The following is a 19,568-nucleotide window of genomic DNA, read 5'->3' on the forward strand; positions in this document are numbered from 1 at the left end:
CAATCATATGTGATGATGATCCCGTTAAATTTGCTTTCAAATAAATTATTACGTTTTACATAAACAATAAATTATGTAACAAAAAATCCCTTTACAAACAATACAAATTTAAACACAAAGATATATTTTATTTTTAAACATATTTGTACTATTATTATTAAAGAAATTTTCGATTAATCCAACAGTTTCAGAATTCATTTATAAATGATTAAAAAGATTAAGTAATCAAGAATTCAAGATATATAATAAAACATTTTATTAAAAAGTGACTGGTAAATTTATTCATCATATAATACAAAAATTTTACTTGCACAATTTTCAAATTTTCATAAATGCGAGAAATCATTATGATCATTACGATCATCATCATCATCATACCCAATCTCGTTCTTGCTCAAAATGATAATTCCAAATATGATCCAAGTCAGGATGTTTTCGAGTTTTTAGTAAATGGTTTGACACCACTTTTAATTATCTTACTTTTTGATCGTTCCTCAAAAGATGGAAACCGATTTCAAATAATAAATATAATCGATGATTGTCTTATGGTACTCTTCGTGTTCGCTTTTCCACCATATTATAATTATATATTTTATTCAACACAATCAAATTTGGAGAAAATTAAATGGTTCTTATATTCTCTTATTAATATAATTGGTTTAATATGTAGTTTACAATTTTATAAGAAAAAAAAGACCGCACCTTTCTGGATTTTTACTTTTCCTTTTATCGCATTATTTTCTATCACTTTAGTAAGAAATGTAAGGAATAAACATTTTGATCGACCACCTACGAATTGTACTCAAAAATTTGAGGAAATAAATTGTATAATAACTTTATATATTATATATTTTATCATTTTTATTTATATCAACATAATTAGTCTTTATATAATTATGTATCATTGTTTAAAAAAATCATGTCAAAGATTAATAAATTTTATAAGAATAGCATACACAACCTCACTTATTATAATTATTCTTTTAGAAGGTTATATAGTTGCCGTATTACTTAGTAATAGTGTTTATTTAACTAAAGGATTATTAGGATTAATTGCTTTAGGAATTAGTAGAATAATTGAACATACTAGAGATCAGAAAGATAATGTTAATACTATGGTTTCTAAAATTATTAATGCACATTATTTTATGAAAGAGGATGATGATATTGACTCAATTACATAAAGTAATGTATATATTATATTATTATTATAAAAAGTTGGAAATTAAAACTTTTTTTCTATTTTCAAAATTTATTCACATTACAAATTTTTTTAACATTTTACAACATAATAATTAAAATGTCAACATTATAAACAATTTAATAAGCAAATATTACACGAATTCCATTCTAGGGAAATAAGGAACGGTTATAATTGAAAAAGGAAGCATTGTTTCATTGTGAATAATGCGCTTTTTCAATCGGAAATTCATTTCCAAAATAAGTTTATCACGTGATAATTAGAATTTATTAACAAGTGCCCATTTTATTTTCAATATTTAAATATTTAAATATTATTTTTTTTTGATTTATATGAAGAATATTAGATATGTGTACACGTTATTTAAAAGTTTTTATTGATTGAAATCAGTTATCAATGTAAAAAAAAAAAATTTTTAAAATTTGTATATATTAAAATGTAAGCATTAGTTATAACTTGACATAGCAATACATAAAAGATTTATTATATGTTACATAATTAAAATTAATTTAAATTTTCAGAACTAATAATAGTGCAGCCGTGAAAACCATTAATATCCACGAAATAACTATTACTATAATTTAATAAATATTACCAGAAAAAGTTAGTAAAAAAAAAATAATAAATGAATCAGAAAGAGAAGACGTTTGTCGTAGCTCGACCCATAAATAACAATACATATGTATAGTATTAATATAGGTTACAAAAAAAAATAAAGAAAAATATATAAAAAAAAAAGAAAAAGAAAAAAAGAAAAAAAGGAATAATAAAAAAAACATTAATGCAAAGAAGATTTCAGTGCACGATCTCATATTTTTTAATACATAATATTTGCCATTCCCATTTTCTGCAGATCGTTTGCGGTTGACGAGTTAAATAAAGAAAAATAAATTTTTTAGTACGATCTGCTACGGCCATTCATACTATCCCAAAGAGGACTGATAGCCGAAAAGTTTTCCAACCATAATAAAAAAAAAGGGATTGATTGGGCGCAGGCATGTTACAGGTTTCCATGTTACACGTTCAAAATTTACGTGGCATTAATTATTATATTCGATTTATTTGGTAAGTGCCGGAAATCTCGGGGAAAATTAAGTTTAGTCATAAATCCACAAGTAATATTGGTATAGAGTAGAAATTTATCGTCATTTTCGGGAATTTAAAAGAAATTTTCCTTTAATTAAATATAATGCCAAGCCAATTTTGGCATCTATACTATATCTCAGGATAAAATGCGATTGGTACTAATTTTATTGGTACTTCAAAGATTTTTACCTTTCTATTTTGATTTTTTTTATGTATGTAATCATTAAATTAAATTATCATCTAACCTTTATTTTTACATATATAAGAGCCGAAACTTCCCAAACCTTTTTTTATCAATTTTACTATTTAATAGTTTTTAAAAACATGATTTCTACAATTATCTCATCTTTTGAAATTTCTAATATCCCTTCTCTATTGATAATTTCTTCAATTATCTATGTAACTCATTTTTATGATTGTTATTTTACTCGTCCTAACCCTTTACCAGGTCCATTTCCACTTCCAATTATTGGAAATGCTTATCAACAAATTAGATATGGAGTTGATAATTGGTTATTATCATTACATAAAAAATATGGTGATATGTATGAAATAATTTTAGCAGGTGAGCGTATGATAATACTATGTAGACCCGATTTAATTGCATGAAAATATGAATATACCTTTATACCTTCAACAAAGTCTAAATAACCTATCAGATAATACGGAAGGATTCGCGGAATATGGACTTGATGGTGTAGGAGTAGCATTAAATAATGATCTTAAATCTTGGAAATATAATCGTCAATTTTTTAGTCAAGTAATAATGACTCCAAGTTTCAATTATCAAGCTATTGAATGGACAAATGATTTATGGAATGAAATGGATTCTTATTTGAACAAACTTGGTGAAGATTATGAATTAGACCTTATAAAATGGATGCGTAGATTTACAAATGAAATGATTTTTAAAATTGCTACTGGAACGAAAAATGATGCTATTGCTTCTTATTATAATATGTTAATTAATTATAATAATAATTCTTTAAATAAAAAATTAAATGAATCTAAAAATTTCATTGAATCAATTGAAACTTATTTACCAGGAATATTTTATTTTTTCGCTTTTAATAAGTTTAGTCGTAATTATATTCCATTTATTCGTGGAAAAGCTAAGAAATTATTGAAAAATAAAGATTATTTATTTGATAAATTATACACCATTGTTAAAGAAAGAAGGATTGAGATTGAATATACACCATTAGATCAACCACTTCGTCATAAAGATCACACAAAAATTGAACATTTTCTATATCCTAAATTTAAGTTGTACAAAAATTGCATACTTTTAATATGCTTTGAAAAACTTCATAGCTATTTTTATCCAAAAATCTGCAATAATTGTACAATTTTCACACGGACTTGAACAAATATTGTACAAAAATTGGATGATTTTTTTTCATAGGGGTTTAAATAATTCTTCAGATATCAGTGACGATTTTTTAAATGAGGTAAATAACTTGTATATATAGATAACATAATAGATAGCTAGGTTGACTTAATACAGAGAATATTTTTTAGTAGAGAATTAATAACTACATTTTAAGCATTATGGAAATTTAGTCAAATGTTATAATATTTAATAAGAACAACATACGATATCATTTTGAGAAGACATGTTTTTGAAAAAATTTTTTTAATAAAAAGGTTTTATATTTCTTAGTTATCTTAGTTACATTTCGGACTAATAATTTTATGAATCTTAACCTTATCTTTTCTTTTTCGCTTAGTCTCGTATGACTAAAAATTGCTGTGATATTTTTATTATCCCATAATGACATAATCATCTTACTTAACCACATCTTGATAAAATTCATCAATACTCATATTTTCCTAAACTGGAAGTCCTTCCCAGCCAAAAACTGATTCGGAATGATATTTTACATTTTTAAATGATCTGATAATTTATAATTTATATCAATTTATTTCGTGATAATCATATGATATACAAAATACAATAAAAAAAAAATACATATAAAAAAATTCCCGTATCATTTTTAAATTTTATGAGAATCTAAAATTTTTTTTTTGCCCAGCCTAACATTTACGTAATTCGTAAAGTCTATTTTGTATTTCTGTTACATTTTTGCAATTTTACACTTTCTTGAAGAATTTACAGGACGTTGAGTATTTAACGAGTTTTGAAAAATTGGTAAAGGTGACCCAAAACATATACATTGTTAAATTTATAGCTATATTAGTTACATTAGTACTAAATTTAATCTTTTCTATTTATAATTCAAATTAATACCATCGAGCATCATCATATATTAAATTCAATTTTCTTTTCTTTGAAATATACTCAAAGAATTTAATAATCTACTAGTATAAATTGCTCCAGGGTGAGTTTTTATAGCATATTCAGGGCCAAGCTTCCTTTTTTCTATTAATTTTAGTCGTGTTGTTTCAGCTTCATAAAATTGGTCAATATCTTTTATCTTATGCACCCACATACCAATAGTTTTTCGAATTTCTTTTATATGTGGTCTTTTTGAAGAATCAGAATCCCAACATTTTTTCATTAAATTAGCAAAACATTCAGGAGTATCATTTGTTATTTCAGGTTGCTTTCCATCAATAATTTCAAGAATAAGATCAGTATAGGACCCGAAATATATATATAGAAAGGTCGGAGGCAGCCAAAAAATTTTTACTAATAGCTGTGCGCATTCTTTCAGGGCAGGAATTATGATAATTTTGGCGAGTGATCAAAAAAGGAAATATCTTTTCACCGGGAATTATCTAAAAAAGGAAAGATTTTCATGATTTTTTTTGGCTGGTTGTACAAACTCGGATCTGACCTTTTTATGGGTCCTATCAGTATCATGTTCAGAATCAGCGAAAGGTTTACAACCTGAAGTTAATTCCCACATAATCATACCCATACTATAAATATCCGATTCTTTTGAAAATGCTTTATCAATAAATATTTCTGGAGCAACATAAGGTATTACTCCATATATATTGTTATTTGATGAAGTTATATTTACAGGGCATGAATAATCCTAAGTCTCCAATGTGCCATTTATGACTTGTAGAGTATTCATTTTTGACTGATATATTTCCGCTATGTAAATCTCTATGTATATAATTCTCTTCATGAATGCAATCAACTCTAAGACAAAGCAATAAAGTTAATTAACATTATATAATAACTAATAATAATTAATAAATAAATACCCTCTTAAAATTTCTAATATAATGGCCAACTTGACATTCCATGTAATATCTTTAAAGCAATAATTATGTAAATCTCCTCCATTTGCATATTGCATTATTATCATATGGTCTCGTGTTTCAGGATCTTGTGTAATGCCATAATATTTAATAATATATTCAAATCTATTATGATATTGATCAAATGATTTTAACTAATATATAAGGTAGTTGTTGGTTAATTTAATTAGGTAATACTGTAATAGAAATAAAAGATTAACTTTACATATTTACCTCATTAATAAAATCTTTACTGATATCCTGTGAATTTAAAAATTTTTTTGCAGCAACAATACTACTACTATATGATTCTAAACTTTTATTATTCCAAGTTGCTTTATAAATAATACTGAATCCTCCTCCTGCTATTTTTTCAAAATCTTCAGTTTCAGAATACAACTAATTTTAACTTTATTTTTAATGAACTCATATATTTTTAATGTACTATTCATATATTTAGCAAGTAGAATCAAGAAATTCATCTATATTATGATTTCCATTAATACTAATAGGTTCCACTCTTTTACATTTTATACATTGAGATTGGATTGTAAACCCAAAAGTAATATTTGTTGTTAAACAATATCCACATCAAATTATAAAACAATGCAAACACCATTTTTGACGGTGAGATTTATATTTAAAATATTCTCCACAAGTTATACAATTACTAGATGTATCCCACCAAGGTAGATATAGAATTAGAATTTTTGTTTAGTTAAAATTGATTCTGTATATCCAGAAGAAACTGAATAACAATCCAAACACATGAAAAAAATTCTATATCAAGAAAATTTATACTTATTTAATATATTTCTTTTAAATTTATCATCGACATAATTTCTTTATCATATTGATCCAAAAACAACCAAATTTATAAAAATGAATGGAAGGCAGGTATTAATTAAGATTTTTTTTCCGATAATTTCTAATTAAGACAAATGCTAAATTATTATTTTAATGATTATAAAAACTACGTAACTTAAAAAATTTGATTATGTACAGTATTCCTTAGTGATTTAAACGGATTAACGGAAATCATACTTAAAAGTTAATTATGAGATATAAATAAATATAAGTGATAAGATGAAAATAAAACAAAGAACAAATTAATCACATTTATCAAAATTAAGTATAAAGTTTTCATATAGCAGTAAAGTAAAAACCAGCTATTTCGTTTATACTGTATATAATTTAAACTATTTCTTCCCTATCATACGTCAAATAAGCTATAATATACACATTATTAAGAATGTCATGCCATACGTATAAGTACTTTTTTAGTTATTACATATTGACCTTTTCTTTGATGAGAAATTTTTTTATGAAACAGATTCATATATTATATACTACAGTACATATGTGAAATTAGAAGTTATTAAATTATTATTTTTTTCTTTCATTAAAAAAAATCGGTATACAGCTTTCTAAAATAATCGTAAATTTTTTTTTTAATTAAAGAATTAATATAGCTTTAATTTAACGAGTTGCTTTTATTTAATTGGTTTTAGTTTTATTTAAGAATGTTATTTATAAGCAACAATTAAAATGTCATGTGATACATAGTAAATAAAAATGTGGGCTCAGAACAAGCTATTAAAAATAAAAATAGAATCAAAAATTAATCGTAAATTAACTTATTAGTTTATATTTTTTTTGAAAGTGTCACAGCAAATTTTTAAAAAAATCAATTTTAGAATTTAATTCAAGTTACGGTACAAAAGTTTAAAGTTTGTTTTATCAATAATGCTCATCAATCATCATGGTCATTCCTGTTCAAAAATGTTTTAATATTTTCTATTCTCGAATGTTGTGAAAAAGAGATTTACCGAGGATGACCTGTGAAGTACTAAATAAATTTAATACCAAATAATAATACCCTTTTATTCCCTTTTTATTCAATGCAATGTATACTTTAAAAATTTTCCAAATCTTTATTTTATCGATTTGTGCAACATAGAGTTTGGAACCGGATGCACCATCCAGTTTTTAAACCAGTTCCACCCGTTTTTTTACGATTCGGTTCAATCCGGATTCATGCTGCAAAAACCGGTTTGCGTTTAAAGCGAGTGCAACCGGGTGCTCAACCCGGTGTGATATTGAAACTTTATAGTGCCAGCCCGAATTACGAAATTATAAATCATGTGATACCGGATAAATAGTTTAGCCACTGGGATTTTTATCAGTTATAGAAAATTATGCTCTGGAATTGTATTACACAAGCTTTGTAATTCTGCCGAAATTATAAACTCAGCCAATTATATGCCGATCCCATTTAATTCTGGCCAAAATTACAGTGTACTGTACACTTGACAAATTCATGTGGGTTGTCGGCAAATAGAATTTTGTAATTTGTCACGTGTCCCGTACATTTTGAAATCAGTGTAAGCCAGATGCAAAAATGGAAACTCTAATAGATCATAGTAGAATTCCATAAGTTAACTGTTAATAATTGAAAACCAGGAACGTGACTTCAGATGCGGCTAACTATTACTTTATTATTTATTTATTATAATTAAACAAATATAAAACCGGGTACAAAAATTGGTTTCAACCGGGTTTGTAAAAACCAATTTGAAAAGGGTCGAACCGGTTGCACCTGTTTTAAATCCGGTTTCCAAAAATACAACCGGTTCCAAACTCTAGTGCAACATGTTAAACAATGTCATAATGTCATATGGTGTACGCACATCATCATGACTGACTCTTCAGTCTCTTCACCGTACAATAATTACATAAAGAGAAAATTAAACAGTGAGCAATAAGTAGTATTATATTCATAAATTATTATATGCCCGCTTTTCAAATTGATTAATATATTTGGTATGATAATTGAAAGTTTCACTAAATTTTTTTGCCCTTATTAATGTGGCCATTACTAAAGTTTTCCAATTGTAATAATTACTAAATAAGAACTGAAAATATATTAGTATATCGCAAATTACTTTTATGAAATATATATAATCCTTATTTTTTCTGTTAATAGAATTGTAAATGTAACCTAAAATCTAATATTTATAGCTGAATAGCTCCAAGAAAATTTTATCATTTGTACCATTCAATATGGCTCACTTGATAATCGAAATGTCGATTTTTTTTGGCTAAAATTAACGTTAATTTTGGCCAAAATGATTGACATTCCGATCATCAAATCCGCCCATATGTTGATAATATTTTGATCTGCATTGTACTGTATGACAAATTTATTGAGTAATAGTATTATGTTACACTTAAAGAAAAATGGCGTAATTATAAATTATGGACACCTCTTTAATTAACGCCGATTATTGTTTTTTTTAAAAAAAAAAAACAAAAAAATTTAAACCATGTCATCTCAAGATGATATTATATGTAAAAGCTGTGATAAAATATGTACAAATATTATGTTTAAATGGTGTAGACCATGTGCAATAAATAACTTAAAAAAAAATTTCACGAACTGGACTAGTGGAAATGAAAAGATTGATGATTTTATTCAAAAAATGCAATTAAAAATTGAAAGTTATGATGATATAATTGTTGAATGGATACCTTATGACCAATTTAATAATGTTAAAAAAACAAATAAAAATGGTTTTGCTACAGCAATATGGAAGGATGGTTTATTAGAATATAATGAAGAAGAAATGAAACGTATAAGAATATCTAATATAGAAGTTTCTTTAAAATGCTTGATCAATTCACAAAATGTTATTAATGAATTTTCAAATGAGGTATGAAATTTTTATTTTTTGTAATTTAACCTTTAAAAATAACTTTATTATAACAACTTTTATATTTAAAAGGCCAAAGCATATTCCATTAAATACAGTAAACTACATAAATATAACCTTGATATAATGGATGGTATTCCTAAAATATATGGAATATCCCAAAATCCAGATACAAATGATTATATTGTAGTACTTAATAATAGTTATTGTAAAGAATGTAGTGAAATATATATAGAAATATGGTCAAAATGGTGTAGACCATGTCAAATAAATAATTTAGAATTAAATCATAGTGGAAATAAAAAAATTGATGAATTCATTCAAGAAATGCAATTGAAAATTGAAAAATCTAGTGATATAATTGTTGAATGGATACCTTATAACCAATTCAATAATGTTAAAAAAATAGGCAAAGATGGCTTTGCTACAGCAATATGGAAGAATGGTCCATTAGAATATAATTATAATAAAGAAAAGCATAAGTATGAAAGAAAATCTAATAAAAAAGTCACTTTAAAATGCTTGAATAATTCTCAAAATGTTATTAGTAACTTGTTAAATGAGGTATGAAACTTCTACTTTTTGTAATTTAACCTTTAAAAGTACTTTATTATAACAACTTTTATATTTAACAGGCTAAAACATATTCCATTGAAAAATATAAACTTGATATTCCTGAAATATATGGAATATCCCAAAATCCAGATACAAAAGATTATATTATAATTCTTTGTGGTTTTTGTGAAAATTGTGGTGAAATATACATAAATATATATTGTCAATTTTGTAAATCATGTTATTTAATACAAAATTTTGCTAAATGGACTAGTGGGAATGAAAAAATTGATGAACTTATTCAAGAAATGCAATTAAAAATTGAAAAATCTAGTGATATAATTGTTGAATGGATACCTTATAACCAGTTTTATATTATTAAAGAAATAAGCAAAAATAATTTTGCTAGATTATATTTGGCAATATGGAAAGATGGTTCATTAATATATAATTTCAATAAAAAAAAGGGTATTTATGAAAGAAGTTCTAATAAAGAAGTCATTTTAAAATGCTTGAATAATTCACAAAGTGTCATTAATGACTTATTGAATGAGGTATTGAGACTTCTAATTTTTTTGTAATTTAATCCTTAAAAGCACTTTATTACAACAACTTTTATATTAAACAGGTTAAAGCATATCCCATTAAAAGAAGTGAATATAAATATGATATTCCTAAAATATGTGGAATATCCCAAAATCCAAATACAAGTGAATATATTATTGTATTTAAAGATGGTCATTATTGCAAAAACTGTGGTAAAATATATACAAAGATAAGTTTAGAATGGTGTAAACTATGTCATATAAATGGTTTAAGACAAAATTTTGTAAATTGGACTAGTGGGAATGAAAAAATTGACAATTTTATTCAAAAAACGCAATTAAAAATTAACAATTATAATGATACAATTGTTGAATGGATACCATATAACCAGTTTAATAATATTAAAGAAATAGGTAAAGGTGGATTTGCTACAGTCTATTTAGCAATATGGAAAGATGGCCCATTAGATTATCAATTTGATGATAATAAACATATAAGAACACCTAATAGAGAAGTTGCTTTAAAATGCTTACATAATTCACAAAATATAACTAATGAATTTTTAAATGAGGTATGAAATTTATTTTTTTAGACTTCATTAAACACTTCTCAATAATAATTGTTTTTACTTTTTGATAGGTTAATGCATACTCTATTAGTAATAATAATGGAATTCTTAGAATATATGGAATATCCCAAAATCCAGATACAAATAACTATATTATTGTACTTGAATATGCAAATGGTGGAAATCTTGATAATTACAATAATAATATCATTAGGAATCATAATTGGATTAGAAAATTAGATGTATTAAGTAATATTGTTAGAGGTCTTAACATAATTCATGAAAATAAAGTAGTTCATCGTGATTTCCATACAGGAAATATATTGGTATCATTTAGTTATAACAATTCTGATGGCTTTACTGGAGATTCTTCTAGTCATATATATATTTCAGATATGGGATTATGTGGAGAAGTTAGTAATATAGACAAAACAAAAATTTATGGAGTTATGCCATTTGTAGCTCCTGAAGTATTAAGAGGAAAGCCATATAATCAAGCAGCAGATGTATATAGTTTTGGTATGATTATGTATCATATTGCAACTGGAAGACAACCTTTTGCCAATTGTGCTCATGATAGTATTTTAGCATTAAATATATGTAATGGAATTAGACCTGAAATAAATGAACAAGAAGCACCAAAATTTTATATTGATTTAATGAAAAATTGTTGGGATCCAGATCCAGATAAGAGACCAAGTGCTATTGAAATATATGAACTCAATAATTTGTTTCATAGTTCTATTTTTGAAAGTAAAGATAATGAAATTAAAAAGCAAATTAAAAAAGCGGATGAATATAGAAAAGCAAATTTTTTATCTACTGGAAATGGTCAATCAATTCATCCACAAGCTTGTTATACTTCTCGATTACTCAATCAATTTACAAAAGATCTTTCAAAAGATGTTACTGATTGTTTAGACTGTATGATTAATGATTGAACTAAAGCTATTATAAATTACTATTATTACTTATTTATATTGTTTTAATCAGATAGTTAAAATTAAAATTTATAAAAAAAATGTTGATTCGTGTATTATATTTCTGTTTTTTCCATAAATGTACCATTTTTACAGAATTTTTATGAAAGACATGGAAATATTCGGATGAAAATTTTTTATGGGGCTATTGAATGTTGGTATAATAATATTTGATGATATTTAACATATTCATTATTTCATTTTTATTTTTATTTTCTTTTAAAGTGAAGACTTAAAATTCTGTTTATTATATTATCATGTTTTGAAAATAAAAATTAATTATTATTATTACAAAAATTATATTTCCCACCATAATCATCATTATGCTAGTAATATAACGTTATAATTTTTTCATTTATTTGTTATTCTGTATTATTAGTAGTTTAGCCAAATTGCTTTCATTAATATACTTATAAGAAACAGTTTATATGTATGATTTTGGTATAATTATATATTATATCGCAATTAGAAGATAATCTTTTTGCAAATTGCGTTCATAATAATAGTTTTAGCAACTAGTGTACTTTTGGATATAGTGAGTGAGTTTATTTTTAAAGTATACTAATAATACTAATAAATTAATTTTATAACAATAGATTGTGTTTAGTGATATTTATAAAAAAAAATTTCAAGAGATTTTTTTTTTTTAATAAGAATAGTTTGGTATAAAAATTTTCTAGGATTTTTATTTAATAACAATATATATATCAGTATAGTACAATAGGGTTAACCATTCAATAAATAGATATAATAAATTTTTTTTTTGGGGATTCTTTCTTTAATGACACTAGATTGGTATAGTACAATAGATAGGTATAATAAAAATTTTCTAGGATTTTTTTTTTAATTACAATAGATCGGCAATAGACATTATTAACTGAAGTTAATAATTGTTTTTTAGTAAGATTTTTTTTATAGTTCACAGTAACACTAATATTACTAATAAGTAATGATAATAAAAGATTTTTTATAACAATAGATTACATTTAATAAGGTAAGGTTAATAAATAAATTTTCTGAGATTTTTTTTTTTAATAATAGAATGGTATAGTACGCCACTGGTCTATGGAAAGCCGTCCTTGACAAAAGGTTGATATCCAGACATCATGTTGGATAATGTCTAGACATCATGTTTGATATATGTAGAATAATGTTTGTACATCATTCAACATGATGCTCAAGCATCAACCGACATGATGTCTTAGACATGTTACCAAATATAGTAAATTTTATTTTGTGTAACTCATAAATATACTATATTTGGTAATTTGATCAGCATGATGTCTAGACATCATGTCGGTTGATGTCTTTCACATCATGTTAAATAATGTACAAACATCATCCTACATATATCAAACATAATGTCTAGACATACCATCATGATGTCTAAATATTATATTTCATGATGTTTGGACATCAACCTTTTGTCAAGGACGGCTTTCCATACTGGTCAAATGATGAGGTATCAGCCAGATTTCATATACCTGATATCTGTACGATATATCATGTATAGTGGTCCGATATGTTAACGATTTATGTCTCACCTATGTTAGGTTACATACAAGTTACATATCGGGTTGTTGCATATCATACTCTCATAATCATATCGGTATCTTGATATTTCAATGATATTTATATTATCAAAATACGATGTTTCATTAATTATATCCTAATATCTCATGTTATATCCCGATATTTTGCTGATTTTTATGTGTATTGTATATTATTATATTTATTTTATTTATTTAAAACTAGATATCTATTTAATATATGCGTTACATTAATATTTTATCTTTCTAAACTATGTTGTTAATGGTTTAGAACATTGTTCCAGTTGGTTCAATTCCAACAAACAACTTCTAATATCTCATCGCGTCTACGTTTCCTATCCAAAAAACCTACAAAAACAAGAAGGCATTATTAGTTTTGTCTAATAGCACCATTATCACACCATTTAATAAAGAACCTATGTATCATGATAAATGTTTCGCCACAAAATTGTTCAAAAGCCTAAAAAAACAAATTAAATAATGGTGTTAGTACTACAATTAACACCATCTCATAATTATCCAAAGAAATTTACTGACCACGTTCAAGAATCATCCAGAAATCTAAAAAAAATAAGAAAAAAGCGTTAACTTTATTAAATTATACGCCATTAACATCCACACAAAGAAACCTACTACGAATTGTCCAAGAATCGTCCAGAAACCTAAAAAAAGAAGAAATAAATAGCATTAGTACGATATTAATACCAATAACGCTCACCCAAAATAACTTACCGCAAAAATTGTCTAGAATCGTCTAGAAACCTAAAGAATAAAAAAAAAGCATTAACAAAGTTTAATAATGCCGCTATTAATACCCACCCAAAGAAACTTACTGTGAAGAGTTATTTCAGGAACCTAAAAACAAAAAAAAGGCATTAATTTAGTTTAATAACGCCATTAACACACCCAAAAGACCTACCGTGAAGAGAATCTGCTAAAAGAATTCATTCCTGTTGTTCCCGTAATACCACAACGGAATGCATGTATGAATTTCGTTTCTAAAAGCAAAAAATATAAGTAAATAACGGAAAAATATGTTTTGTAATATATTTTGTAATTTCCGTTTTTACCTTCCAAGCTCTGACTTTTAACTTAAAAATAAAAATTAGTTTTTTTTTTTGAAAAAAAAAAATAGATTGTCGGATCATCAGTAAATCAGTTTAACTGAAACCGCAGTTACCAATAATCCAATAACTGTGACCCAGCCATTTCATAGTCCAGTATGCCGAAAGTCAAAACCCCATATTGCCGAAATGAGATGCTGAAACCTTTCAACATAGTTTCAGTAGTCGATTTGTAATTTCGTCCAGCGTTCCCTATAAAAGAAAGAAACATTAGTCATGTTTCTAAAAATCAAAAGAAAAAACGTTAAAAAAAAGATAAAACTACCCTCCCATTTACCTTTCGCCCAAAGTCCGGTTCCTGGCGTTCTTACAAAAGAAGAAAGAAATGTTGGTACGTTTCTTTAACACAATTGAACGCCATATTCTCCCCTATATATTTAAGTCCAAAAGTAGCCTTTTCTTTATCACTCTGCTCTAATTTTGCAAGTCTGGCCTCATTCTTTTCCATAGCCTGTCTTAACTTAGCATTTTCAGCTTTAACCTTGGCATTTTCAGCCTTAATCTCGTCATTATCAGTCAGGAGCTTGATGACGTATAGTTCAGATTGCATATTCAATAACGCCTTTCATATAGAACATGATTTATTTAAAATGCATTTTACCTAAGTAGTCTAACTTTTTTTATTTTCCATATCCCACGAAAATATACTTGATACAGTGTTTTCGGCTTGAATTCTTTATTGATGTAGTAAATAAATTACATGATTCTGCTTGTAACCGTGATACATAAATTTACGAGCGAAATGGTGTTTCTACAGTTAATACTTGCGGTTCACCTAAACTATTCACACTAACATATTATCCCAACAATAATTTCATGATCTTTCATTTATCCTATTACTCGATGTTCTAGATAGAATAAAGTATAAAACGGTCAATAGTTATTACATACTCGATATATGCAGTGTCGGAAAATAAATCAACAGTTAATAACACTAACCTTATAAGTCCCGTTAAATTTTATGTTGTTTGATGTTAGTAAGGTCCACGAAGAAAAATATTTATTAATTTGTAGACTCTGAGATCGTTCTTCTTGTAAAAGCATAGCCACAGCTGAAATATTCATACATTAATTGCGTATTATCGCATCCAGGCTTCGTGACGGCTTGGTACTTGGTAGTTGTATATATGAATCTTAACATAGTTAACCGCTGCGCTTAAATATTCCTGACAAAGCTACAATGTTAATTTATCTTGATTAAAAAAAAACAAATATTTTCTTCTCAAGTTGACCATCGGGTTGTGGATTAAAACTGGTATATAAAACTCAAGAATCTATAACCATAATAACCATAAATAAGTTTTTCTTAATAACCATTTTTAGAAAAATGCGTTAAAGATGTATTTACCAGGTTCTTCCAAATTCCTAAGAGTCCGATAACCTAAAAAATGAAAAAAAGAAACGTTAGTACGTTTCATTAACACAATTAGACACCATACCCTCCCCCATATATTACCGGGTTCTTCCAAGTTTCTAGGAGTCCGGTAACCTAAAAGAAACAAAAAAAAAATTTATTTTTTTTTAATTAAATGAAAAAAAGCGTGTTTGTAGATTATCAACGACCAGTTAAAAAACTGATCAGGGCTTAACTGAATAAAGAAATGCCAAAATTGTGCAGTTTCAGCTTGCCGAAATCTAGTTGCCCATCCTTATTTTTAATATTATTTAAATATTTTGGGTCAAAAGGAACTACACTAGAGTGTATTTCCTTCAAAAATATTATCTAATTATTCCAATTTTATTAAATGTATTAATACTAAGAAACATATGTTCTATTATTGTAAATTGGATTGAAACTAACAAACGTTTACATCCTCTCAGGATGATCAACCGCAGCAGATCGCGTTTTCTTTTTTCTTAAACTGTATCTTTTTTTCGGTCTAATATTTTTTTTGATCCTTTTTTTTGACCGGATCTTTCTCTTTATAATAATCTATGCTATTACTGTATTTTTTTATATATGTATATTATCGTTATTATTTATTTCATCTTTAGGCTTAGATCTGTGATCAGTGATCGGATCAATCAGATTGATGATGTAAGCGTGATTTTTTACTTTTAATGATTTTTTTCTTATTTTTTTCATTTTTTCACCTCTTAGGTTTGGAATCGGCGATATAATCAAAATAGAATATTTTTTTATTGAATAAATATGATTTGTAAGTATTTTTTTTTACCTAAAAATGAAAAAAAACATGTTAATATTAGTTTATCTACATATAAAACAAAAATTTTATTGTTATATTGATTTAAATTCATTTAATCCTGTTGCAACGCAACAAACTACAGCTAGTTATAAAATAAATTTATTATTTATTCTATTTATTCTAATTTAATTATTTAAACATTTTAATTTATAGAATTAATCATTTAACATTTTTAATTTTATTTAATTATGTGAGTTTATAATTATTTAAAAATCAAGCTGCAGTAACAGAAAAAACATATAAGATAATCACGAACAAACTCATCTCTTAAGTTTTATCATAATAATATTGTTAATCAAAGATGTACGGTTCTGGACTGGTCCTGAATGAAAAACCAGTCTATTTGAAACCAGTCCATTTGCATTTATATATTTGTCATGAACAAAAAAAAATCTCAAATAAATAAATAATTTGTTTTAGAAAAGCAAGTTTTAAAGCAACTTTAATCAATCAGTTGTAATAATTTTACAAATATTACAAATATCTTATAACTTATCAATATTCCATATATAGTCATCATTATCATCAAAGTCAATAACTAAATCACTATATCTTCGGACTATAATATTATGTAACTTGAATTCCCTCACTTCATCTTTCAAATCAAACAATTCTCCATTTTTAATATTCTTAATAGCCAAATACTTGACTCTTTTTTCCTTCATAATATATTTCTTTATGTAATTTAAAATATCATCACTACCACTTTTTAGTTTTATTAACAATTTATTAATAAAAATATACTGAGAATTTTCTAAGAATACTCTAAAATCACTTTCTTTAATAGTAAAATCTAAACTTATGTAATCTAATTTAGAAGGGAGAATTTTCCCTAGATTTTTTAATATGATTGAACTACAAGTTGAACAGGGTTCAACTGGACATATTTTGATTATAAGATAATTGAGACTTTGTTTAATATTTTTAATTAAATTGATTTTTTGATAAGTAGAAATCTCACTTTCAAATTCAACAAAATAAAGAAAATTGCGGTTATGCCTTACAGTGTCCGGTCTGATGATCTTTCTGAGTCCAGTCATGTCAATTTTTAGTACAGTCATGTGGATTTGGGTCCGGACCCTCGGACCATGCGGTCCGATGATCCGCTTAAAATCACTTGAGTCCGATTAATTGGAAAGCTTTGATCTACACTGGATTTTTTTTTGCCATTCGCTTCATAATGAGTCATTAAAAAAAAATATTTTTAATTTAATGAGATATTACTATTATGCCATAATGAATAATTATAATGTCATTAATATTATATAATTAATAATTTTAATTAATAATTTCAAATTTGTAAGCCTTCCAAATGAAATATTTCTTTCAATTTTTCATGTATTTAATTTTATAAAGAAAAACATGGATGTAATTAACATTACTGAAAATAATAAAAATAATATTACATTTAGTTCACTAATAGAAATACCAAATGTTAGTTATAAAATTTTCGTGTCAATATTAATATTGATGTTATATTTTATAATAATATTAAATACTATTATAATTGTAATTATTAAATTCAAGAAATGTAGATCAGATCAGTCGTGTAAATTTAGTTCAGTCCGATTGATCAACATCACAGGACTCGGCACAATTAACTCAGTCCGATGGTAGTGAAGTCCGATCAAAGTTTAAATTCAATCCGCATCAAAATTCACATGACTGTGCTAAAAACTGACATGACTGGACTCAGAAAGATCATCGGACCGGACTCAGTAAGGATATACTCAGAAAATTGATATTGTTACAATATTTTAATAATTGTGATATATCATGATTAGTACAATAAATTGTACTACACCCGAAATTTTTTAAATAATCACCAGATTTTAGTAATAATTGTTGCAATGATTCAATTTGTGTTACCTCATTTAAAATTAAAGATTTTAATTTAAATGGTTTAGTCAAATTAATAATTTGTTGAGTAAAATAATTATTTAAAGAACAATTAATGATATGAATGGATTCTAAAACATTTAATCGTTCAAATACTTTATCAAGATTGATTACTACACTAAAATCGACGTCATAGAAAATGATAATATTTAAGGTATTTGACCAATAATAATCTTTTGATAATAATAATTGACATAAAGATAAAAAATTTCCATATATTAAAATTTTCTTAAGATTTTGATGTAAATGAATTATTTGTGATATATGGTTATTAATTATCGTATTGTCGTTATCACCTCTGATATAATTAACTTTCAAATTTCCAATATTGTGAATAAAATTTTGATTTTGCAAAATTAACTCAAGAATTTCATTAAGTTCTCTGTAATAAATAATTGCGGCCTTAATTTCAAGAGTATGTAAATTTACTTCATTTTTAATAAAAATTTTAAATAGTGACATAGTAATAAATCTCTCAAAATTTTGTTCAGAAACACCTGTTCTAATTCCGAATTTTGAATTCCTAGCAGAATCAAACCACTTAGCAACAGAAATGAATAACTCAAATGTATTCAAATATTTTAAAAAACAATTGAACGTATTATTAATAATTTTATATTCATGATTTAAGTAAATTTCAATAAAATCATATTTTCCGGTATGAAATGAAAATGGATTTTCCCATAATAATGGAATTACTAAACGACACAATAATCTGTTAACAAAAATGCATGAATGTAAAGTTGAAAAATCATTCTGAAAATATTTTATAATTTCGTAAGTTAATTCAGCAGGTAAATCTCCTAAAAATAATTTTGAACACGACATGTTGTAATTTAAGGGAGCATGTCATGAGAGTTAAACGAGTTGGGTAAATTATATATGATTCTGATGTCGCACAACTCATATAATTCATTCTTGAT

At 25.6% G+C, this 19,568-nt stretch overlaps 5 protein-coding genes across 5 annotated transcripts; 2 read left to right on the top strand and 3 right to left on the bottom strand.

Annotated features, from left to right (window-relative positions):
* Nucleotides 1–347: 347 nt before the first annotated feature.
* OCT59_026004 (uncharacterized protein) lies at nucleotides 348–1,184 on the top strand (the record flags this gene model as incomplete). The annotated part of the gene is made up of 2 exons (XM_025316749.2): nucleotides 348–825; nucleotides 1,000–1,184. 2 exons carry the CDS (start codon nucleotides 348–350, stop codon nucleotides 1,182–1,184), a joined length of 663 nt encoding a protein of 220 aa, XP_025179834.2.
* A 3,379-nt stretch (nucleotides 1,185–4,563) lies between these two features.
* On the bottom strand, nucleotides 4,564–4,809 carry OCT59_026005 (uncharacterized protein; the record flags this gene model as incomplete). The annotated part of the gene is made up of 1 exon (XM_066142869.1): nucleotides 4,564–4,809. One exon carries the CDS (start codon nucleotides 4,807–4,809, stop codon nucleotides 4,564–4,566), a length of 246 nt encoding a protein of 81 aa, XP_065992442.1.
* A 633-nt stretch (nucleotides 4,810–5,442) lies between these two features.
* Nucleotides 5,443–6,122, bottom strand: OCT59_026006 (uncharacterized protein; the record flags this gene model as incomplete). Its single annotated transcript, XM_066142870.1, has 3 exons — nucleotides 5,443–5,658; nucleotides 5,738–5,902; nucleotides 6,120–6,122. 3 exons carry the CDS (start codon nucleotides 6,120–6,122, stop codon nucleotides 5,443–5,445), a joined length of 384 nt encoding a protein of 127 aa, XP_065992443.1.
* Nucleotides 6,123–8,985: 2,863 nt separating this feature from the next.
* Nucleotides 8,986–11,826, top strand: OCT59_026007 (uncharacterized protein; the record flags this gene model as incomplete). Its single annotated transcript, XM_066142871.1, has 6 exons — nucleotides 8,986–9,216; nucleotides 9,289–9,780; nucleotides 9,852–10,325; nucleotides 10,400–10,529; nucleotides 10,731–10,888; nucleotides 10,957–11,826. The coding sequence occupies 6 exons, from the start codon at nucleotides 8,986–8,988 to the stop codon at nucleotides 11,824–11,826; spliced, it is 2,355 nt and encodes a 784-aa protein (XP_065992444.1).
* A 2,041-nt stretch (nucleotides 11,827–13,867) lies between these two features.
* On the bottom strand, nucleotides 13,868–15,089 carry OCT59_026008 (uncharacterized protein; the record flags this gene model as incomplete). The annotated part of the gene is made up of 8 exons (XM_066142872.1): nucleotides 13,868–13,875; nucleotides 13,953–13,976; nucleotides 14,049–14,077; nucleotides 14,148–14,177; nucleotides 14,335–14,413; nucleotides 14,486–14,499; nucleotides 14,596–14,731; nucleotides 14,948–15,089. 8 exons carry the CDS (start codon nucleotides 15,087–15,089, stop codon nucleotides 13,868–13,870), a joined length of 462 nt encoding a protein of 153 aa, XP_065992445.1.
* Between the last annotated feature and the right edge of the window lie 4,479 nt (nucleotides 15,090–19,568).

The sequence above is a fragment of the Rhizophagus irregularis genome, chromosome 6 (genome assembly GCF_026210795.1).
Source record: "Rhizophagus irregularis chromosome 6, complete sequence".
Taxonomy (NCBI): domain Eukaryota; kingdom Fungi; phylum Glomeromycota; class Glomeromycetes; order Glomerales; family Glomeraceae; genus Rhizophagus; species Rhizophagus irregularis.